Raw genomic sequence first — 24,563 nt, forward strand, 5'->3', positions numbered from 1 at the left:
TTTGCTAATTTTTTGCACATTCCTAATGCTTAGATGTTGACCAACCTAACTTCTCTTATTGACTAGTAAAGGCACTTTGTTTTTCCACCCTTTTCCAGTCACATTAGATAATGCCTGAGATTAAAGAGAAAAAGTAAAGGCAAAACATGAGCACCTCATTTAGTATATAAAAGGCATAGGTTTTATTGTTATTTTAGTCAGAGTGTAAGTTTTGAAAATTCTCCTTTTGATTTCTACATTTTGGTGTTCTGTGTGAGAAGGAAGGATGGATAAAGAATTCTGTGCATGCGCGTGCACACACACACACACACACACACACATACACACACACACTCATCCATAAGGGCTTTTATTAAGAAAAGTTTCTTCTTGCTCTGTGCTGCCCTCCTCCTGCTGAGGAACTGTTTTCTGGAAGTGCGTCTCAGAGGGCATGGTGGGGTGCTCGCCAGCATAGTGCTGTCTCTGCCCTTGAGGACATCTGTTATAAACCTTTACATCACACATTACCATCAGAATAATGAGGGAAGTGAGAAATGAATGGGGAATATTTAAGTGAGATTAATTACCCTTTCCCAGCCCCATGAAAGCTTGTATTTTTAGCGTGGTGTTATTGCTTGTACCATTTAGCCGGACACTAAACCAGGAACCCCCGTGTGAGTGGAGAGACTTCCACCTGCCGCAGAAGCACAGACATGGCCTTTTATAAGTCTTATGCCTGGAATTCTTAAGAACACAGAATAATGAGTCTGGGAAGCGCAAGGATGGTGCCATTTTAAAAGCTGTGTTTATTAAGAACCAGGCAGTGCTGGGAAGATGAGATGACGTAACGGATTGAAAGGTGCCCGAGGAGCGGCATTGCGTCAGGATCTCTCCATCCCGGCCGCTCAGCCAGGGGGCTGCCTGGTGTTTCTGAGCGAGGCACATTGAAAACATCTCATAAACACTCATCTGCATGATTTCCTTTTTCCGGGAGTGTAATCCTGCTTTACTGGAGACTCAGGCTGCTGTGTGTGAGGTCTCAGAAGATAATTACACTCTTGAAGTCGTTTCATAAACCCCACCATGTGCAATATTGGATTCTAATTTTGAAAGCTTTGGTCTAGAGGCCCCAAAATGATGTCCCTATGTGACTTCCACAGTGACTCATAAAAGGCTATTGCATTTATGCAGAAAGACAGGAAGCAAAAGAGCAAGGGCAGGAAGGGGCTCTCCCAGGAGAGGGGGAGAGAGAGCAGGAGAGGGACAGGCAGAGCGTGAAGGAGGCAAGCAGGACCCAGAAGCCAGCGCTCTTGACAATGTGCAGGAGCTCCATCCACGCAGAGCCCAGTTGAGTTACATGAAGGAAATGCAGTTTTCTTCCCGGTCCTCCCAACAGGTTTACACCCAGAGAGTCTGGTCCCATTGGTTTGGGTGGGTCCCAGTCGTCAGTGTATTTTGAAGTATTACAGGGATTTGAGTCCCATGATCACCAGGAAGGGAAACCTCTGAGGGTTTCAAGAGCTGAGCAGTGAGCCTCGATTTTATTTTGATAGATTGGAGCAGTGAGTGGGGTCCTTCAGGAAAGGGGGGCCTGCACTTGCCGTGACTTCCACGGAGCACTCTGGCCCTTATTCTGGAGTGTTTGCACACCCGTTTCCTCACCTGATTAAGAGCTCAGTTCAGAAGGTGCGATGTGATTCATATTTCTGTCTCCCAGTGTCCAGCATAGGAATTTGCACATAGGCAGTACCAAGTTTGATGAAGCGCATCAAGTGGCTCAGTCTACGACACAGAAATATGTACAGGCAGACCCAGTGAGGTGGAGCTGAGGAATCCTACAGAGGGTGAGGACAATAAGCTGAGAGGGAAACTGAGGCTTGGGCTCCAGCAAAGGAAAGAGGGCTTTATCCTAAAAATCAGGATTCCCTTAATAATCATCATGCTTATTAAAGATGGAGTCCTAGGCCCACCCACTGAAAATTCACATTGCAGAGGTCCACAGTGGGGTCCTGGAACCCCTAAGTTCTCAGGTGAGTCTTAAGGCTAAGCAAGTTTCTGAAACCCTGCCCTGGGGCATGGAAGCTTTGGGGCAGAAGAGGACTGTGCCTGAGCTCCACTGAGATGGGAGCAGTGGACTAAGCTCCGGAAATGAGCTGTGTCGTTGAGCAGCGTGGAGATCACTGTGCAGACAGCCCTCGGGGTGAGGCGCATGGGGAGCTGCCTTACTCTAATTACTCCACTTCTGCAACACATCTCTGTGCTGGTAGGGCTGTTCATTGCTCCCAATCCATCCAGTCTTTTAAGAAATCTGAACCCCTTTCCATTTGCTTCTGTACCAGCAAGTTCAACTTTTGCTCTGCTCTGAGACCTGTTTGTTAAAGACTACTGGAATTCCCAGAGGAATGAATCCTTTCATTGCAGCTCAGCGTTTTAGAAATGGAGACACAAAGAGACGACAGGGTTCACGCCCCCTGGGTCTAACAGGCAGCAAGTGGCCAAGCTGCAAGGTGGGAGGGACAGATTATTAGTGGCATTCACAAAAGAGCTGGAGCCAGCATGTCCCATCAGGAAAAGCATGCACGCCGTGCTCCAGCCCCCCTGTGCGGGCTGGTCTTTCAGCGTTGGGTTATCTTGTCTACACAAATCATCTCATGTGGAAGTTACTTCCTCTGCCTTCCTTTAGGACAGTTTCCATGTGACTCAGTATTTAAGTAAAACTCTTTTACTTAAATTTATTTATTTTAATCAGGGATTCTTCAATATCAGTAATAGCTCCTCTGAAACACATCTAATTTAACAAAGGAAGGACAAAGAAAGAGAATAGAGGGAAAGGGAAATGAAAGAGAAGTAAAGGAATAAGACTGGTCTCATCCTTAAAAGACTCCCACAGCCCTTGGGTGGGTCATGTCCTCCACCAGGGTGTCTGTGTAAGGAAGAGAGTCCCAGGATGTAGTCCTTAATTACCTGCCTCCGAGTTGATTGTCCCTTTAACCATGAAGTGCCAAGTGACATGGAAGAAGGGCAGGGGATGAAGATAAGAGCCCAGGAACAAAACCATCATCAGGTCCTTGCACACGTAATGCCATATGCTGAGCAGGTGTCTTCACACCCTTAGCTCTTTGTGTGAAAAGCTGTCCGTGCTGTGGATGGAGACACAGAAAGTCATCGTTTTGGTTTCTTTATGTAGCAAGTGCCCCAGCTTCACCTCGGGAAATGATCAGCCTCAAAGAAAGGAAAACCGACTATGAGTCCACGGGAAGCAGTGCCACTTACCACGGAGCTAAAGGAGAACACACTTCCCGGAAAGACACGGCAACAGGTGAGCTCGGCTCTGTGCTCTGCCTCCTCAGAGCGGGCGATTCGATCTGGGACAGGGCAGAGGGCCGGGGCCGCAGGCTTCCCGCCGCTCAGCAGCTCAGCCGGACCTCCCAGCTAGGCAGCATCTGAGAGCCCGGCAGGGCTGAGCCCCGGGAATGGGCATGAGGAGGTGGAGCCACAGGGTTAAAAGCATCAGATTCGTGAAGATAGTGAGGAAGAAATGTTCTCTACACTCATTTTATCCACAGGCTTGCTTCACCTACCCTTCTTCTCGACTGCCCACCTCATAAGGTTCCCTAAAATCAGAGACAGTCACCGTAGATGTCTTCCCTGGCATGGCCCAGTGTAGAGGGGATCCCAGGATGGTGGGTGCAGGACAGCCAAGCTTTGCCCATTATGACTGGAAGAAAGGGAAAAAGGATAAGAGAAGAGAGAGGAAGGGAGGAGAGGGGAAGGGCCAGGGGTCAGGGGAGACGGGGGAGCAAAGGAGGAGGATTTCAGGGAGGGCCACGGAGCTCCTGTTGAGACACTCTCTCCTCCTCCTCCTGGTAATGAAACCAGGCTCTTCCCATGACAAACCCCTAAGACGATGCATTTGAACCACAGGACCGGTTTCCCCAGGCGGCATCCAACTTTAATGCCCTTCATCCCTCACTACCTCATCATACCCATCATCTCTCCTTCCCAATCAGCTGGGACCCCGTGGAGGCCAGAGCAGGGCCCACTGCCACCCCTCTGTGTGCCCTTTCCAGACTAATAGCCAGGCTTGAACTTGTTAATTTTACTCCTTTTACTCTGTAAGACTCCCCCAGGGACAGGATCTGCTGTTCACACTTACCGTCTGTCCAGCTCTCCGCATGCTCCGCCCTGCCCCAGTTTGCCCCTCCTCCAAGAAGCTGGCCTTGGAGGCACTGATGTAGAGAAGGTCAGGCCTCGGAAGCACAGCTGTAGTAGCCATCAGGTTCTCCAGCGGGGCCACACCCTTCTTTGCCACAGGGCTGCGGAGGTGGGCTCCTCCTGAAAATAGGCCATGCAGAATAGGGCTTTAACAGAACAGGGCCAGATAAGGCCATTCATAAAACAGAGGTGTAAAGGACACAGTCCTAAACAGACATTGAGACCCTCTTATCAAAAGAATCTTAAAAGTATGAGGCACATTTCTCTGATATTTTTACAGTATAGGCCTGCAGGGAAGCAGAATAGACAAACTAGATGAGTTATTAAGATGTCTTCCAGTCCCAGATGCCTAAAATAAATTTTTCTAATGGTGAATATATTTACCCAGAGGCAGTGTTTTCCATGATAACTGCCTGGCTGCATGAAGAAAAGCCTAGCAAACAGATACTTAGGATTTTCACCCCCAGTTCAGCTCTCTGCCTCCATGTACAGATGCTAAAAGGGAACATCTTACCCTTCTGCCTGGAACGTCTCCTGAATGGGAGAACAGAACTCATTACAGAGGATGTGCCAGCTTACCCTCGTCCACTGCTTTTACCCCATGAATGCTGCTCCAGTTGCAGATGAGCAGGAAACTAAGAAAGCTGTGAATATGAATGCTGAGTCTCTGCAGTCAAGACATTCAGTAGAGAATCTAATTGGTAGTGATTATTCTGGAGTAGCAGTGACACCAAATTGCCCTGACCCATTTGTTTTACCATTATTATTGCCCTGGGGAGCCACCTCACCAGCAGTCTGGGATGACGAATTGAAATTAAAATTACAAGAATAATTGTGAAATTGACTGCATTGTTATTTAAGTTTAACTTTTCTCTGAACTCTCTCCTGTAGAATCATTCAAAAGACTTTTAAAGGTGGGTGTGTTTATGTTGAAATAATTCCAACGGCACCTGATCACGCCCTGCACACATAATAAAAAAACAAAATAAACTCTAATATGTTTCTAGATGTTTAATCTTCTAGAAGCTGTCAGGGATCTTGACAAGTCTAGTATTGAGATATATGTGATTTTTCAAATTTATTCAGAGGCATAAACAGCTTTGTCCTAACTTATTTTAAAGTGTGATTCCAAACCACACTATCAGTCATGTAGCAAGCCTAGAATAACACTGAGATCTTTATTAAATAATGTTTATACATGAAGATTCCCTTTAGCCAACAAGTGCCCTATAAAAGTTAGTTGTTGTTATCACAGTGATGGTGGTGATGGTGGAGATGGTGATGGTGAAGGTGTTAAATGGTGGTGATGGAGATGGTGATGGTGGAGGTAGAGGTGGAGGTGATGGTGATGGAGGTGGTGATGGTGGAAGTGGTGGAGGTGATGGTGATGAAGGTGTTAATGGTGATGGTGGAGGTGGTAGTGGTGGTGGTAGTGATGGTGGTGGTGGTGATGGTGATGAAGGTGTTAATGGTGATGGTGGAGGTAGAGGTGATGGTGATGGTGATGATGGAGGTGGTGATGGTGCTGGTGGAGGTGGAGGTGTGGTGATGGTAGAGTTGGTGGAGGTGGTGATGGGTGACCTGGTGATGGTGGAAACACTAGTAGTGAGGGTGGTGGAGAGAGTGGTGCTGATGAGGGTGGGGTGGTAGAGGTGTAGGTGTAGGTCGTAATGAGGGAGATGGTAATGGTTGTGATGAGACTGGCAGTGATGTTTGCCACTTTCAGTGGTGGTGTGACCAAGTCCCTGGCCAGGCCAGGTGGGAGCCAGCATCTCATGTAGTAATGGAAAGGGTGAATTGCAAATCCCTGCTTTACTACACGTCAAATGCCCAGCATCCCAGCATTTACTTGCAGATCAAATATCTTGTGACCTCCATGGCAGAAGCAGTGCTCTTTCTCACTAACAAATAAATCCAGGAGACAGTACACCGAAAGTTCAGTGCATTGAAAAATATCTGAAAAACTGCCATCTTCTCATTTCTAAGGCATCACAGGATGTCCTACCATTTCCCCCAAAGGAAACATTCCCCGTGCTGTGGGAAAACTATGGAAAGCTTCACCCTCAAAATGCAACACAGGAAAACTTAAAGTGAAAGCAGTTCCTTAAGGGCCTGGGTTATAAACCCCTGTAACTGAGCTCTTAGAAATGCAGATCCGTCTGGGTTTTTATGCCAGGCTTCTCCCACCCACCTTTCCTGAATTCATTTTCTAACTGAGATGGAGTTTCTTAAAACATCTTCTCTCCTTAGTGTTTATCACTGAAGCACCTTCAAAAAGCCAAAGCCAGCTGTTCATTCAGGCGTGCAGGACTGTTACAGCTATATCCTGAAGTCATGATTCCCTGGGAGCATTACATGCTCAGAAGCACGCATCAGGGAAGGGCTGTGTGATCCCAGCCCCTGCAGTTTGCCCTCCCACCTGAGCTTCCCAAATGCCATTACATCAAACAGTCTGACTTGTCAAGAACTCTCTTATGACTTTTAAGGCCATTGTAATCCTCAGTATATTGATTCAGTTGGAAATCGGGGCCCATACCAGAAAGAGGAAGGCATTTCCGCATCTCAGCACGGGTGCACAGGGCAGAGCATCCATGATGACATCTACGTCATGGGCCTGCAGAGGCCACCAGTTCAGTCTCAGCTGCACGGTCCCTGTACACAGGTGTCCTGGGCCAGAGAGCAGGAGGAAAGAACTTCCAGCTGAAACATCTTTGGCTCAGAAACTGCAAACACAACAGGGAGGGGGGCCAAGACCACAGTAGTGTCCATTCTACCAAATTCAAAACAGCATTTTCCAGAACAGAAAAAAGCAAACTTTCATCTTGACCTTGACATAACATTTCCCATCAACAAACTACAGTACTGAAGGCATATTTTCCATGGTTTACTCAATCATTCACTCAGAAATAAAGCACTCACTCCCTGAGGGTTCCCCAACGCTGTGCACTGGCCCAGACTCTGGGGATACCTACAAAGGGGGCAGGACGTGCTCATGGAGCTTCTGCTCTCACAGACAAAGACAGGTAATACACAAGGGAAACAACAGAACAAGCTCACCACCAGGGTAACGGCACATGGCGTCAAGGATGACAGAGAAATGCAGGGGGTACAAGATAGAGGGTGCCAGGTGGGTGGGGCTCCTTCGACCAACATGATCAGGGAAGAGATATTTGAGCTAAACCTAAGCACCAACAAGAAGAGGCAGTCCAGGGTCTGCAGAAGTGAGTTCCTGGGAGAAGGATCAGCAAGTGCAACATCCCTGTGGCATAACAAAGCTGGCATGCTCGAGCATGGAGAGGGTCAGCACAGCTGAGCTCCCTGAATGGGGAGGAAGGGTGGGAGATGCTGCAGAATGTTAGGCACAGGCCAGATCATGTGGCTTCTACCAGAATCACAGGGGTCAGGAAACGTATTCATTTCCCCTTGACTTGTGTGAAATATCCTGCAATTGTAGGCAAGGCATTGGAGTAACATAATCGTATTTGTCTCACAAGATCGCTGGGCCTTGGAAACAGGGTGGACAGAGGAGCAGGGCCAAACATGGTGGGAGCTGGGCCTGTGGGGAAGATTCTGTAGCAGTGGTCCAGGCAAAAGACAGTGGTTTTCACAAGAACGTGGAGACATGAGTGACATCACACTTAACCAGAGTGTATCAGAGTTAAAATTGAACCCAAAAGGAAACATTCCCTGTGCTGTGGGAAAACCACGGGAAGCTTCACCCTCAAAATGGTGAATTTTGAGGGCTCTCAGCTCTCATTTACTGAGCAAAATTTCCCAAGAAGTTTTACTGCACGGTTATGTGCTTTTATAATAATCATGGGTGGAGTGATGGCTTATATGGCTTTGTGTCCAGAGTGTCTGTGTCCGTAAGAGAGTAGATATGGTAATGCCATCCTATTTTATTGTAGTGAAGATACAGGATGCAAAAGATGAACCTACCAGAGTAGTTTATACCACACTGACATTTGACATACTATTTTCTCCAGCACTTTCTTAAATGACCTTTTAGGTCTTAAGGAGAGGAGAGTGGAGCCCTGGGCCATTGCACTGGGCCTGTGGCAGGGGCCCTGAGGGGTCCAGGGTAGGAAGTGGGCAAATGGGCTTCCTGCCCAGGCCTTGAGAAACTGCTGGTAACTGGAGGAGATCTTTTTTCCTTCCAGTGAAACCACAGGCCAGTCGAGAGAAAGAGTTGGGGTGGGGGGGGCCTCTATCTCTGTAGAGCAGGATTGCAAAGCCACAGCCCCCCAGACCTGCAGGGTAGATGCAGGCAGTGCTTCCTGCCTGTCCTTCGGATGTTTGAGAAATGAACTGTCTGAAAGATGATTAAGCACTCTGGGAGCTCAAATTAGAAATTTAGTTCTTGTCATTCTCCAGCTAAAAACTAAGCTGCTCATACAGATTCCTGCATGCTTCAGTGCAGGGGACCAGCTTTTATAATCCTCCAGTTCCCACCAGAAAAGAGGGCAACAAAACTGGCAAAATGACTATCTGGTTGCTGCGCCTGCCCTGACCCTGTCTGCAGACTGAACTGTAAGAGGCTGACATGCAATGGGGACGTGATAGAATAACCCTTCTTCTTCCTTAATATCTGTATGTAAAATGAAGTGTTCAAGGCCAGAGAGTTTCTTCCGCTTAGAAATAGGCCCATGAGAAACCAAGCTTTGTTACGGCAGCTACTTGCCTTGATAACCATTATTTCTCATTTGGAATCTCCCTTTCCTTGTTAACACGTTTGTTTTCCTTTTCCTCCCAGCTCAAAATACTGGAATTTCAACTTTGTATAGGAATTCATATGGTGCGCCCGCTGAAGACATCAAACATAACCAGGTAAGGGAGATGCAACATGGCGTATTCTTGTTTGCCTTTGACTCATGTGCAATGTCCTAGAATCGTATAAGAAGTAAATTAGCTTCTCTATAAATGCAGAAAAAACTGAAAAAAGAAAATAATGTTCCCTGCTCTTCACTCGCCTGTAATGTAGCTTATGTCATGGCAGCTGTCATCACAACCTCAAACCTGAAAGCAATCTTTGATTTCACTACAACCACACCCTTTATCTGGGGGTAGAAAGCAAGTTTTCCACTAAGATGGAAAACCTAAAGAATACTCCAAATACACAAGTGTAAGGTGTGGTTACTAGTCATATTGTCTAATTAGTAGACAAGGATTAAGTTCTTGTTCAGAAGAAAGCATTCATTATACATAATAGTTTTGAATAAACTAGACACATCTAGTTCAATATAATATCTAAATAGGATTTGCTGTAGGTCACCTTGCTACTTGGTCTTGTTGGGGAGCAATACGAACATCACCCCGGAGCTTCTGGGAAATACAGAAGAGATTCTCCTCTGACCCTAGCCCTTCTAAGGTGCCCTGCATCAGAATTGAATTTTAGCAAAATGTCTAGGTGATTCGTTTTCATGTTCAGATTTGAAGAGCGCTGGGCAGTAGCTGCTTAAAGAACAGACCTAAGTTTATGTGTGTGTTTTATTCAGCAACCATTCATTGGAGGCTCATTTTCTCTGTGGCTCTGTGGCAGCTATAACAGCAAGGCACAGCCGGGGCTCCTCCACTGATGGATGCTTCATGCTTCTCTCCCCTGGAAAGACTGACATTCCCCAAATGTTGGCTGCTAATAACCATTGCCAGCACAGGTTTTTGCAGATGCTCTAAATTCCTGCCATATGTCAGCAAAGTTGGGCTAAAAAGATAAACCCAAAAGTTGTTTCCTTGATGGCAGTACCCAAGTGAAAGTAAACAAGGAAAGGAATGTGCTGTTTGCAAACACTTCTCCACACCCAGTGGGCATCTTTGAAAAGAAAGGGAGCCCTTTCTAGCAGGTAGGATGAGACCAGGACCAGTTCCAAGGGAAGAACGAGGAGGACATGAAAAGTACCTCCTGGGCCTTAAATTACCTTTTTCTCTAATCAGCCATCAACAGGATAAATGATAGTATGTTTTACCATCAAAATCATACATAGCCACTCCCAAAGACATCTGGCATTGTTTGTGACCCCCGGTGGACACCCAAGGCCCCAGGGCCTGCCTGACATGCAGCTAACACCTACTCGGCCTCCCTCAGTTCTAGTCTTTGCTAAAAGCAGAGGCCAATGAATAAATAAACGGGGGCATGAGCTCCAGAAAAGCGACTACCAGGGGTGGCCCCCAACTATTCACATGTCAATACACCTGCCCAAACATAAAGGAAAACAGAGACAAAATGTATTGAAAATGCCAGTTCTGGTTATAGAAACCAACCCTTTTTTTTTGTTTTAAACAATTATCAGCTACAGAGAGCAAAATGTCCCCAGCTCTTAAAGGTACTTCTCATGAAGTAACAAGACCCTGATTTTACATGTAAGAGTATAAGATTAGTCTTTAGTTTCCTTGGGTCAAGAGGAGCTCACCCACTAGAACTCTCATTCTACACCAGCCTTTCTCTCCAGGGAATTCTGCTCTTTTTGGCAATGAAGAAATGCCCTGGTGTGGCCCAGGGGTTGCTGGCACCTCGCAGTGGTGCTGCAGTAGGTTGCAAAGGGCTGCTTGCAATCTACGTGTAGAGGACAGTCCATAGGGGCACATTCTCTCTCCTAAGTTCTGAGCATTTAAGCAAATTGAAATTAATGTACCAAGATGTGCCTCAGTGTGAGAAAAAACACAGCCTTTTTCCAGCCCACCACACAATGTACCCAAGTCAGCTTCAGTATGAAAGGCCACTACGTCTCAGGCAAGGGCTGCTGAGACCCAGCCAAGAGGGAGAGCAAGCTGTATACCACTGGTCAGCACAGGGAGACAGTACAGGCAGGCCACCAGCTGAGCAGGGTCCTGTGGTGATTGCTCAGTGTCATCATTACTCCCTGAGCAAAGGGAATTGGATTATTATTAACCCCATTCTAATGTCAAGCAGCATTTTAAAATGTCCACCAAAGGTAGTTGTTTTCCCCAGAAATTTTTCCAAGGAGTCATTATGGAACGCCAATGAACTTAGAAGAGAATAAAGCATTTTACGTACTTTGCACTGTTACTAGAATAAACATTGGATCTATGTGCATCTTTCCTCCTGGGAACTCAGTTAGGTACGACCATCACAACCGTTCAAAACAGGAGACAACTTGGTTCTCTTCCAGTTGGGTGGCTCTTGAGATGATCTTGTAAATAGCATCCATGATTCTCTGGCCACGCTGGCTATTCCAGTTGGAATGCTTTCATCTTTGAAACTCTCCTGGGCCAGAGTGACCTCACAACCTTGCAGCTAGTAAAAGACCAGTTTGCACAATTTAACCAGGAGGGATGCTCCAGATCCATTCATTTTCAGTGTTGTCCTCTGCTGAGCACTCCGGTCTCCACCAGCTGGGCCTCATGGTCTTTTCAGAAGAGGCTGGAGAGCAACTTATCTCTGAGAAGTGATTTGCTGAGGAAAACCAGTTTCAGGGTATCTCCCAGAGGGGGCAAAAGACAACGAGAGCTGAAAATAAGACAACAGCCCTGGACACGTGGCCAAGCAGGTAGGGTCCAGGGCAAGAGCTGTGGCCCACCCCACGTGACCGCCTCCGGTCTCATTTCTCAATGAATTCCCAGCTTGAGGACTCCTTGAAGAAATAACAGTTCATGTGAAATAAAGTCTGTGGTCCTCGGTTTTTATGTCTGGTGTCAACGGATCACCGACATCATTCTAAGTGTTAGCTACTTATACTTTCCAAAAATTCTATTGGGCTTCTCCTGGTTCATCCCATACTTACAAAGAAAAATATCATGGTTAGCTATACATGCCCGGCTAGCAACAGAATGCTTGTTTATGAAATAGAAACAAAGGGGTTTGGTGTTTTGATAACTACTATTCAGATTATTGTGACATCATGATGACATCATGACAGCATCTGGTTTCCTGGTTGGTGTCCTCCGTCCTCCTGCCAAGTGAGCACAGCAGGTAAAATTGTCCCCAGAGATAAGCTGAGATTCCAGGAGCCTAAGGGTCCCCCCTCAGTCCCACAGCAGGGAAGATGCCCAGACTCCCAACTGGTTCTCCTGCTTTCTTGTCACATTTACCCTCCTCTGTGCCATGGGATCTCAAATTGGAGCATGAGCTAGATTTCACGGCAGACTGGTAAGCACAGATAATTGGCCCCAACCCCCAAGTTTCTGATTCAGTAGGTAATTTGCAACTCTGACAAAGTTGCCAGGCAATGCTGGCCATGCTGGCCTTGGAGCCCTCCAAGCACCACTCACCCTGCCCACAGCATCTGTCATTGGATGGTGCTGACCTGAGGCTTCAGCTTCCACTTGTGGAAAGTTTGAGGTCCATCACCGGCAGCTATTTTCCTTGTTTTTTATACGTAAATCCAGTTTGTGGGCAAACTTGGTGAGCAATAAACACAAAGACGTCTTCTGACACCAGGTAACAGTGCTGGGATGTGGAGAGGAGGCACTGTCCTTTGTGACTTAAGCACTGCCACTGAGGAGGAAGTTCAGCAAAGATGACTTTAGTAGACCAGGAGCCACAGGACAGCACCAAGAGCGTGGACGCTAGTGAGCTGGCTGCCACACCTCCCCATGCTGCCTGATAGCAAAGCGTGCAACAGCCCCAGGCCCCAGATGTGCCAGGACTGCTGTGAGCCACAACAGACCCTCAAATTCAAAGTACACCATTGCTATATGTGAACACCATTCTACTTCCTTCGTACAAGTCTGCTTGATGTAAACAGTGCAACATTAAAGCATGCATTTCTCTTTAGCTCCTCTAGGGGGAGGGCTTATATTTGGGAGTATTCTATCTGCCTCCTTTGAACGCTGTCAGATATTCCCTTACAGTAAACTGTGAAATACAACAAACATCCCCACTGTGGCTATACATCCACAGCCCACCCCTCAGGCTGGTGAGCAAATCCAGTCCCTCCAGTTCGTTACACACTTTCAGAACTCCCAGAGAGACATGAGAAGGGGTTGACTGGGACTTCATGAACAATACAGATGAGCTGAAGAAGGGAATTTCCCCAGGATAAGAGACTAAAAGAAGCTGTGCCCAACCCAAAAATGTCCACCCAACAGACAGAACATGACAACGGTAAGAAGTATAAAGCACGTTATCCAAAAAATAAATGAAGCAGCCACCCTGGAGGAGAGCCACCAGCCTTGTGGGTGGTTTTCCCTGGAGGCCTCCCCACCTCAGGCTCTGCTCCTTCTGGCCTCCAAGACCAGCACAAAGATGTCAGGCATCTTCTTGGTCCTTTGTTCACTGGCCTCGTTTCTTGTCAGAGAGCCCAGGGTCAACTCACTAAGGCCACCCCCTGAGGTCTGGTGACCTTGGCTCAACCAAAACTGTGCTATGGGGTAGAGAAAACGTGGGTTTTGGAGTCAGCCAGCCATGTGTTTCAAATTCCAGGCTCACAGTACTACCAGCTAGGACATCTAGAGAAGTTTCTTAACTTCTCTGAGCTTCAATTTCTTCATCTATAACATGTAACTTGGATGGATGGATGAATGGATGGATGCATGGATGGACGGATGCATGGATGCACAGGTGGGTCAGTAAGAAGACAGAAAAAAAGAAGAAAGAAGAAAAGAAAGAATATGAGAGATAAGAAAGAAGGAAATAGATAGTTACAGACAGACATAAACATACATACATACCTGTATGTTTATGACCACTTAAAGATGAAACCAAAGAGGGAGGATTCAAGATGGCGGCATGAGAGGTGAGACAGAGAATTCCTCCCAAAACCACAGATAGTATGAAAATGTAGTTAAATGATACAACTAACCCTAAAACTAACCCTGAACCAGACTGCATATAGACCTTACTAACAGAGCAGACCTCACAAAACAGGGTAACGTACGAAAGCCTTAATCAGGCAGGACCCAAGCCCTTCCCCCATCCCAGCTCACCAGTGGGAGGAAGAGAAACAGAGCTGGGAAAGGGGTGGAAGCCTGGGACTGCTGAACACCTATCCCTGGAGGTCTGTTTTGGGAGCAAAACCTACACTGTGTGGTGCTGTAGATGTTGGGGAGCTCAGACAGGTGGAGTGCTTGAGAGACAAATTCTGGTCATTTGTGGAGGAGGGGATCCATACACAGCCACTCTGGAAGAAGGGAAAGACAGGCAGTCTGAGAGTCTTCCTAGCAGTGAGAGGGCTGCTGAAGGAGCAGGGTTTGCACAGAGCTTGCTATGCAGGGGAGGGGAAAGCTGGACAAGGTTGTCTGGGTGTGCTCTGCCCAGCTGGTTGGGAACTTTGAGGAGCTTCAGGTGCCCCAACCCCCTGGCTGCCTGCTCAGCTCCAAGGCCCGTCACTGTGACACGCAGCCTGCTGCACATTCCCCTAGCCTGTCAACACCGGTTCACAAATCTGCAGTCACTGTGCTGGCATCAGGCCAGCCAGAGGGAGGCCCCACCTACAACAGCTAGAGACACAAAGAACAGAGGCTTACACCTGTGTGCTCGGTCCACTGGCTCTGATACTGGAGACAGGCACTATAGACGGGAATCAGGAAACAGATCTTTTCTCAACCCAGGCACCAACTCTGCACCCCTACAAACCCCCAACCTCACTCTAGAGGCTGAACAGCTCCAGAGACTGGAGTTTCTGGGCACTAGTGGGCACCACACAGAAATATGAAATGTCAAAAGAACATGGTTCAGACCAAAATCTCACAAACCCCAGAAAAAGGGTCAAATGAAACTCAACTCACCAATCTGCCTGAAAGAGAGTTCAAAATAAAAATCATAAACATGCTTATGGAGGTACAGAGAAATATTCAAGAACTCAGGAACAAATTTAAGTCAGAGATTCAATCATTAAGAAATTCCATATCTGAAATGAAACATATAATGGAGGGATTTAAAAGCAGATTAGGTGTAGTAGAAGAGACGGTAAATGGAATAGAAATTAGAGAAAAGAGGCTGAGGCACAGAGAGAAAAAAGAATCTCTAAGAATGAAAGAATATTGAGAGAACTGTGTGACCAATCCAAACAGAACAATATTCATATTATAGGTATGGCACAAGAAGAAGAGACAGAAAAAGGGATAGAAAGTGTCATTGAGTAGGTAATTGCTGAAAACTTCCCCATCTGGGGAAGGAGATAGTCTCTCAAGCCATGGAGGTGCACAGATCTCCCAACACAAGACACCCAAGGAAGACCACATCAAGACATATAATAATTAAAATGGCAAAGATCAAGGATAAAGACAGACTTTTAAAAGCAGCTAGAGAGAGAAAAAAGATCACATATAAAGGAAAACCCATCAGGCTATCATCAGACTTCTCAGCAGAAACTTTACAGGCCAGAAGGGAGTGGCAAGATATATTTAATGCAATGAAGCAGAAGGGCCTGGAACCAAGAATACTATACCCAGCAAGGTTATCATTTAAATTTGAAGGAGGGATTAAACAATTTTTAGATAAGAAATTTACCTTCCACAAACCACCTCTGCAGTGCATTTTGGAGGGACTCGTATAAATGGAAGTGTTCCTAAGGCTAAATAGATGTAACCCAAGGGATAGACAAAGAGTACAGAATATGATTCATAACATACAAAGAATGGAGGAGGAAGAAAAAGGAGGGAAAAAAAAGAACCTTTAGGTTGCATTTGTAATAGCACACAAAGTGAGTTAAATTAGACTTTTAGATAGTAAGGAAATTACCCTCAAACCTATGGTTTTGAGGTTAATCTAAATTAATCTAAAGCCTGCAATGGCAATAAGTACATACCTATCGATAATCACCCTAAATGTAAATGGTCTGAATGCACCAATCAAAAGACATAGAGTCACTGAACAGATTAAAAAATAAGACCCGTCTATATGTTGCCTACAAGAGACTCACTTCAAACCCAAAGACATACACAGACTGAAAGTAAAGGGATGGAAAAAGATATTTCATGTAACTAACAGGGAGAAAAAGCAGTAGTTGCAGTACTTGTATCAGACAAAATAGACTTCAAAACAAAGAAAGTCCAAGAGGCAAAGAAGGAAATTACATAATGATAAAGGGCTCAGTCCAACAAGAGGATATAACTGTTATAAATATCTATGCACCCAACACTGGAATCACCTAAATATGTGAAACAAATACTAAGAGAATTAAAGGGGGAAATAGAATGCAATGCATTCATTTTAGGAGACTTCAACACACCACTCACTCCAAAGAACAGATCAACCAGACAGAAAATGAGTAAAGAGACAGAGGCACTGAACAACGTATTAGAACAGGTGGACCTAATGGACATCTACAGAACACTCCATCCAAGCAACAGGATACACATTCTTCTCAAGTGCACATGGAACATTTTCAAGAATAGGTCGTATACTCAGCCACAAAAAGAGCCTCAGTAAATTCAAAAAGATTGAAATTGTACCAACCAGCTTCTCAGATCACAAAGGTATGAAACTAAAAATAAATTACACAAAGAAAATGAAAAAGCCCACAAACACATGGAGACTTAATAACATGCTCCTAAATAATCAATGGATCAATGACCAAATAAAAACAGAGATCAAACAATATAAGGACACAAATGACAACAATGAGTCAATGACACAAAATCTGTGGGACGCAGAGAAGGCCGTGCTAAGAGGCAAATATATTGCACTAAAGGCCTACCTCAGGAAAGAAGAATAATCCCACATGAACAGTCTAAACTCACAATTAATGAAACTAGAAAAGGAAGAACAAATGAGGCCCAAAGTCAGTAGAGGGAGGGACATAATAAAGATTAAAGCAGAAATAAATAAAATTGAGAAGAATAAAACAATAGAAAGAATTAATGAAAGCAGAAGCTGGTTCTTCAAGAAAATAAACAAAATAGATAAACCCCTAGCCAGACTTATCAGGAGAAAAACAGAGTCTACACACATAAACAGAATCAGAAATAAGAAAGGAAAAATCACTACAGACACCACAGAAATATAAAGAATTATGAGAGAATACTATGAAAAATTATATGGTAACAAACTGGATAACCTAGAAGAAATGGAGAATTTTCTAGAAAAATACAACCTTTCAAAAATCACTGAAAAAGAAACAGAAAATCTGAATAAACCAATTACCAGCAAAGAAATTGAACTGGTAATCAAAAAACAGGTTACCTAAGAACAAAACGCCTGTACCAGATGGTTTCACTGCTGAATTTTATCAAACATTTAGTGAAGACCTAATACCCACCCTCCTTAAAGTTTTCCAAAAAGTAGAAGAGGCAGGAATACTCCCAAACTCATTATATGAGACCAACATCACTCTAATACCAAAACCAGGCAAAGACACCACAAAAAAAGAAAACTACAGACCAATATCCCTGATGAACATAGATGCAAAAATACCCAACAAAATATTAGCAAACCAAATTCAAAAATACATCAAAAAGAGCATCCATCATGATCAAGTGGTATTCATCCCAGGGATGCAAGGATGGTACCACATTTGAAAATCCATCAACATCATCCACCACATCAACAAAAAGAGGGACAAAAACCACATGATCATCTCCATAGATGCTGAAAAAGCATTTGACAAAGTTCACCATCCATACATAGTAAAAACTGTCAACAAAATGGGTATAGAGGGTAAATACCTCAACATAATAAAGGCCATAAATGATAAACCCACAGCCAACATTATACTTAACAGCGAGAAGCTGAAAGCTATTCTTTTAAGATTGGGAACAATACAAGGATGCCCATTCTCCCCACTTTTATTCAACATAGTTCTGTAGGTCCTAGCCACAGCAATCAGACATCACAAAGAAATAAAAGGCATCCAGATAGGCAAAGAAGAAGTCAAACTGTCCCTGTTTGCAGATGACATGATATTGTATATAAAAAACCCTAAAGAATCCACTCCAAAACTACTAGATCTAATATCTGAATTCAGCAAAATTGCAGGATACAAAATTAATACACAGAATTCTGTTGCATTCCTATACACTAACAATGAACTAGCAGAAAGAGAAATCAGGAAAACAATTCCATTCACAATTGCATCAAAAAGAATAAAATACTTAGGAATAAACCTAACCAAGGAAATGAAAGACCTATACCCTGAAAACTGTGGGACACTCTTAAGAGAAATTAAATAGGACACTAATAAATGGAAATTCATCCCATGCTCTTGGCTAGGAAGAATTAATATTGTCAAAATGGCCGTCTTGCCTAAAGCAATCTACAGATTCAATGCAATCCCTATCAAAACACCTACAGCATTCTTCAATGAACGAGAGCAAATAGTTCTAAAATTCATATGGAATGACAAAAGACTCCAAATAGCCAAAGCAATCCTGAGAAGGAAGAATAAAACAGGTAGAATTATGCTCCCTGACTTTAAGCTCTACTACAAAGCCACAGTAATCAACACAATTGATACTGGCACAAGAAGAGACCCATAGACCAGTGGAACAGAATAGAGTCCAGTTATAAACTCAAGCATATATGGTCAATTAATATACGATAAAGGAGCCATGAATATACAATGGGAAAATGATAGCCTCTTCAACAGTTGGTGTTGGCAAAACTGGACGGCTACATGTAAGAGAATGAAACTGGATTATTGTCTAACCCTATGCACAAAAGTAAACTCAAAATGGATCAAAGTCCTGAATGTAAGTCTTGAAATCATAAAACTCTTAGAAAAAAATGTAGGCAAAAATCTCTTGGACATAAACATGAGCAACTTCTTCATGAACATATCTCCCCAGGCAAGGGAAACAAAAACAAAAATGAGCAAGTGGGACTATATCAAACTAAAAAGCTTCTGTACAGCAAAGGACACCATCAGTAGGACAAAAAGGTATCCTACAGTATGGGAGAATATATTCATAAATGACATATCTGATAAGGGGTTGACATCCAAATTATATAAAGAGCTCATGCACTTCAACAAACAAAAAGCAAATAAGCCAATTAAAAAATGGGCAGAGGAGCTGAACAGACACTTCTCCAAGGAAGAAATTCACATGGCCAACAGGCACATGAAAAGATGCTCCACATCGCTAGTCATCAGAGAAATGCAAATTAAAACCACAATGAGATATCACCTCACACCAGTTAGGATGGCCAACATCCAAAAGACAAACAACAAATGTTGGTGAGGATGTAGAGAAAGGGGAACCCTCCTACACTGCTGGTGGGAATGTAAACTAGTTCACCATTATGGAGGGCAGTAATGGAAGTGCCTCAAAAAACTAAAAATCGAAATACCATTTGACTCAGGAATTCCACTCCTAGGAATTTACCCTAAGAATGCAGGAGCCCAGTTTGAAAAAGGCATATGCACCCCTATGTTTATCACAGCGCTATTTACAAAAGCCAAGAAATGGAAGCAACCTAAGTGTCCATCCGTACATGAATGGATAAAGAAGATGTGGTGCATATACACAATGGAATATTATTCAGCCATAAGAAGAAAACAAATCCTACCATTTGCAATAACATGGATGGAGCTAAAGGGTATTATGCTCAGTGAAATAAGCCAGGCAGAGAAAGACAAGTATCAAACGATTTAAGTCATCTGTGGAGTATAAGAACAAAGAAAAAACTGAGGGAACAAAACAGCAGCAGACTCATAGAACCCAAGAATGGACTAACAGTTACCAAGGGGAAAGGGACTGGGGAGGGTGGGTGGGAAGGGAGGGATAAGGGGAAAAATGGGGCATTACAATTAGCAGACATAATGTTTGGGGGGACATGGGAAAGGCAGTATATACAGAGAAGACAAGTAAAGATTCTATAGCATCTTACTACACTGATGGACAGTGACTGTAATGGGGTATGTGGGGGGGACTTGATAATGGGGGGAGTCCAGTAACCATGTGTGTTAAATAATTGTACATTAATGATAACAAAATTAAAAAATTTTTTAAATGATGAAACCAAAGAATTTGTTGAATGTTGCATATAGCATCCACTGAAATAGGAACACAGTAATCCTTGCTTCTACCCCATGTAATTTTTTCTGAACATCCCATCTCTAACCCTTTGTACACGCTGCACTTGGGCAGCACACAGTGTTGGAGTGGGGAAGCACAAGATAGCACATAGCTCTTCAGAGAGCAGCAAAAGGCACCGTAGCGCTTCCAGGCAATTGGGCTGACCTGGTCTTAGCAACATTTAATAGAAGACATTGCAGATTAATCCCAAATGTCCTTCCGATAACTAGGCTCTTTGGCTAAGAAACATTTTACATTCTACAGACTTTCACAGGTACACAGAAACTTCATTCATTCAGCTCCCCACAAACTAGAAGTGTAGGACCCAGTGGATGGCAGCTGTGATGAAGTTCACCACTTTCTTGAAGAACTCGTCAGTTACTCGTGTAAATCAATTTCATATAAGAGGGAGTTTCATTCTTGAGAGAAAAATTATGTGCAGGTCATTAGAAGCATTCATTTACACACAACGTGCTAATTACAAATCACTATTAACTAAGACCAATTTCTAGAGGATTTTTCCATGCTGAGCCTTAGTTGAATTAATAGGGAATTCCTCAATCTGCTCAAAAGTGACCCAGCAGCATTTCTTTACGAGTGTTCTGTCATTCACACCAGACCTCCTCCCCAGTTACTGCACATGAGCAGAGCCTTGTGGGTGACTGAACACATTAGGTGAGGGCAGGTGCTGCTCATCAGGGCCTGGTGCTTGGAAATGGACCCTGGGAGACAGTCAGAAGGGGATAGCTAGGCCCCCATACACAAATGCTAATTATCAGCCCATGACGCCCTTGGTCTTACCGTCCTTAAAGTCAGCAAAGCGAACTAATGCTTAACTTCACATATCTCGAAGGCTCCTGTGATCCATTTAGCCCCCACTCTCTCTTAAGGCACTCTACAAGGTCTAATGCTCACTTGGGTATCGGACAGTTACCTGAAGATGAGAAGTGCAAACAGGGAGTCCTGAGATGGGCTGGGGGACAGCAGACACCTCCCCCTAACTCAAGGCTTCACAGTCCCACAGCTTTGTCAAACTCAACCAATTCTTAATTGTATATAGCAACTTAGGAAATATTTTGGTCCTCTAGAGTGTGGCATATGCTTCTCTGTGTGCTCTTCTAAGGATGTAGTGCCTGGTCACTTAGGCAGATGTTTTGGAATGGCACTGCCACTGGGAAGCCTGTCCTCCAGAGAGGTATTGATCACAGCCCTCTATGCTGGCAGGAAGATACCCGAGTGACCACTGGACCTTGTACGTCCTCACTTTCTCTTTGTCTGAAATTGCAACCAAGAAAATGCAAGAGAGAAGAAAATAAATTGCTTGTATTCTACAGCTTCTAGTCTGTACCTCTTTGATTTAAAAAAAGGTTCCTTAGTAAAATGGTTTAACCATTGTGACAGTTTGGCAACTCCTTGAAAAGCTCAACACAGAATTATAAGATCTAATGATGCCACTTCTAAGTACATACCCCCCAAAATTGAAAGCAAGGGTCAAACAGATACAGGTTTACCCATGTCCATGGCAGCATGACTCACATTAGCCGAAGGACAGAAACAACCCAGGTGTCGTCAACAGATAAATGGAGAAAACAAAATGTAGTATATTCATTCAATGGAATGTTACTCAGCCTTAACCCTGTCCCATGGTACAACATGGGTGAATGACGAAGACATTGTGCTGAGTGGAAGAAGCCAGACAGAAAAAAAACCAATATTGTGCATATATGAGGCCCCTAGAATAGTCAAATTCATAGAGACAGAGAATAGAATGATGGTTGCCATGGGTTTGGGGGAGGAGGGAGATGGGGAATTATGTTTAATGGAGACAGGTTTTGTTTGGGATGGCAAAACGTTCTAGAAACGGATGATGGTGATGGTTGTACAATGCTATGAATGTACTTAATGCCACTGAACTGTACATCTAAAAATGGTTAAGATGGTAATTTCATGTATGTGTATTTTACCACAATAATAATTTTTCTAAAAGATTGAAATGACGTGGGTGTGCACTCAGGAACCGATTCTAAAAAGAAGGCAATCCTCGGTCGGCAGTACTGGGAGAAATACGTAGCACCCCAAGTCTGGGTGGTGGTCCCAGCCCCACTTTGAGGGAGGAGAGGTTGCATCAAGGGCATATGAACCAACCCAAGTGGATCCTCTTTTCTGTGCAGGTTTCAGCACAGCCTGTCCCCCAGGAGCCCAGCAGAAAAGATTACGAGACCTACCAGCCGTTCCAGAATGCCACGAGAAACTACGACGAGTCCTTCTTCGAGGACCAGGTCCACCACCGCCCTCCCGCCAGTGAGTACACCATGCACCTGGGACTCAAGTCCACCGGCAACTATGTCGACTTCTACTCAGCTGCCCGACCCTACAGTGAACTGAACTATGAAACGAGCCACTACCCCGCCTCCCCCGACTCCTGGGTGTGAGGAGCGGGCAGCAGCAGGCGCGCCGGGAGCAGTGCATGTGCATGCATACCACGAGACATTGCTTTTTTTTCCCCCTGCAAATTTAGTTCGTTAAAGCCTGTCCCATAGGAAGGCTGTGATAACCAGTAAGGAAATATTAAGAGCTATTTTAGAAAGCTAAACGAATCAAAAGTTAACTCGGAAGTCGATAGAAAGCTAAAGAGATCCTGAACATGACATTGTGCGACACCTTTCTAGTTTTGAGCTGTAGAGTATAAAAGTGCTTTAAACTGAACGTGGCTGAAGGCAAGAGAAGAGACGGTGGGGCGGTGGGGCGTGGAGGTTATCTGAAGCACAAGAGGCGGCATAGTTCACACACGTTAGAGGGACGGCTTCTCATGCTTTGTTTTCTCTCTCCATCCGTTGTGATTCTAGGCTTCAAGTTGCACTGGGGTTCCTCTGTACAGCAAGATGTTTCTTGCCTTTTGTTAATGCATCGTTGTAAAGTATTTGATGTACATTACAGATTAAAGAAGAAAAGCGCATTGTGTATATTACACCAATGCCAGCAGTGTTTCCTCATCTATGGTTCTAAATATTGCTTCAATTTCAGACTTTTGAGAGATGTATGGATTTCCAGTTCTTCTTTTCTTTTCTTTCTCCCAGTACGTTTTAACAAAAAAAAAAAAAAAAAGGGAAAAAAGGAATATTTAGCAGTATTGTTCGTTCTGATATGTGAATTTGTTTGTGGCAACTAAGCAAAGGCATTCAGCAGTTTCTGACAATTAACATACATCATTCCACTCTCCTTGTCAACGAAGTGCTTTTTCACTGCCTAAAATTTTAGATGTAGATATTTGAAATAGATTTTTTTCATTTATACCAGTTTTCTTTATGATGATACAGTGTTAAAAGAAATAAATTACAATTGATCTGTCATCCATATTTGCTAAGAATGTCTATTTCCAAGGACCTCTCTTACAAAATACACATTCTTGCTCTCTGTGTCTGTGCGTGTGTGGGTGTGTGTATGTCCACGTATGTACAAAAATGACCTGTGTGAGATTTTATTTTGATAGAAGCTATTTCATTTGCTGTTCATCTTGTACAAACTTTGTTTTTGGTTTTTAGTATGAATGTACATCCGTTTGTTCCTTTTGTCTTCTATCTATTCTTCTGACCATCTAGTGACTCAGGATATTAGGCCAGTTGAAGTGAAGTTAAAGAATTTTCACACATTCACACATTCTTGGATACCAATTCTTCCTACAGGTCCATTTCCTTCCACATTTTATGCCCTCAGAACATGGTAAACCATGACCAACTCAGTAAGTTCACTTTGGGGCCAATTACTTGAAGTATCCACAGAAAATGGAAACTGCTCACCTTATTCCCCTCAAACTTTTTTGTTCATATGGCAGCGAGCAGTAGACTATTATGGATTAGATTATTAAAACTGAACTTGGAGCTAATGTTAGAATAGTGGTTAACAGACCTAAGAAATAAGGCTGACCATTTAAAAGAACACAGGCTGTGGGTAAATTAGCTTTGCTCTTTAGATGCAAGTGACTGAGGCCAATAGGTGCCTAGTAAATGTTAACTGTTCTTGGAAAAATAAAAAATTAAATAACAAAAGAAATTGGCTGCCATCTTCCTTTAAATCTTGCTCCCCCTCACGCTACATAGTTTAATTCAGCTCAAAGTCTAAAATCCGTTGTTCCATCTCCAAATTAACAATATTGAAAGATTCTTTGCTCATGCATACTTTTGCAAATGAAATGCTAAAACTTCCAGACTAAAGCAGTAGAAATTCACGTATGATTGTCCTGCAAGTTGGAGCCTGTTGCACTGTTTGCTGTAGGACACCACATTTCTGGGTTCCCTCACAGGAATGCTCCAGCTCCTATAGAGAGAGAAAAATATGTAGCATCAGGGGCAATGTTTCTACTTCATCTGTGTCATAAAATGAAATACCCAAGCTCATCAAGGCAGAGACTATGCTGTAGACATGACTTAGCCATAACCTAATAGCTAGTTTAACTTTTC

General features: G+C 44.0%; 1 protein-coding gene across 6 annotated transcripts in view; it reads left to right on the forward strand.

The window, feature by feature from the left end:
* The window catches only part of CTNND2 (catenin delta 2), a 925,492-nt gene extending 901,348 nt beyond the window's left edge, over positions 1-24,144 (forward strand). For 4 of the 6 annotated variants that reach the window (XM_073237801.1, XM_073237805.1, XM_073237803.1 and 1 more), the window contains 3 exons: positions 3,167-3,298; positions 8,948-9,021; positions 22,278-24,144. In XM_073237801.1, coding sequence (XP_073093902.1) covers positions 3,167-3,298; positions 8,948-9,021; positions 22,278-22,538 — 467 coding nt within the window. In that variant the 3' untranslated portion in view covers positions 22,539-24,144. The remainder of the gene's footprint in view (positions 1-3,166; positions 3,299-8,947; positions 9,022-22,277) is intronic. The other 2 variants (XM_073237811.1, XM_073237821.1) reach the window with 1 other exon arrangement.
* Positions 24,145-24,563: the final 419 nt, after the last annotated feature.

Source organism: Manis javanica, chromosome 1, assembly GCF_040802235.1.
Source record: "Manis javanica isolate MJ-LG chromosome 1, MJ_LKY, whole genome shotgun sequence".
NCBI lineage: Eukaryota > Metazoa > Chordata > Mammalia > Pholidota > Manidae > Manis > Manis javanica.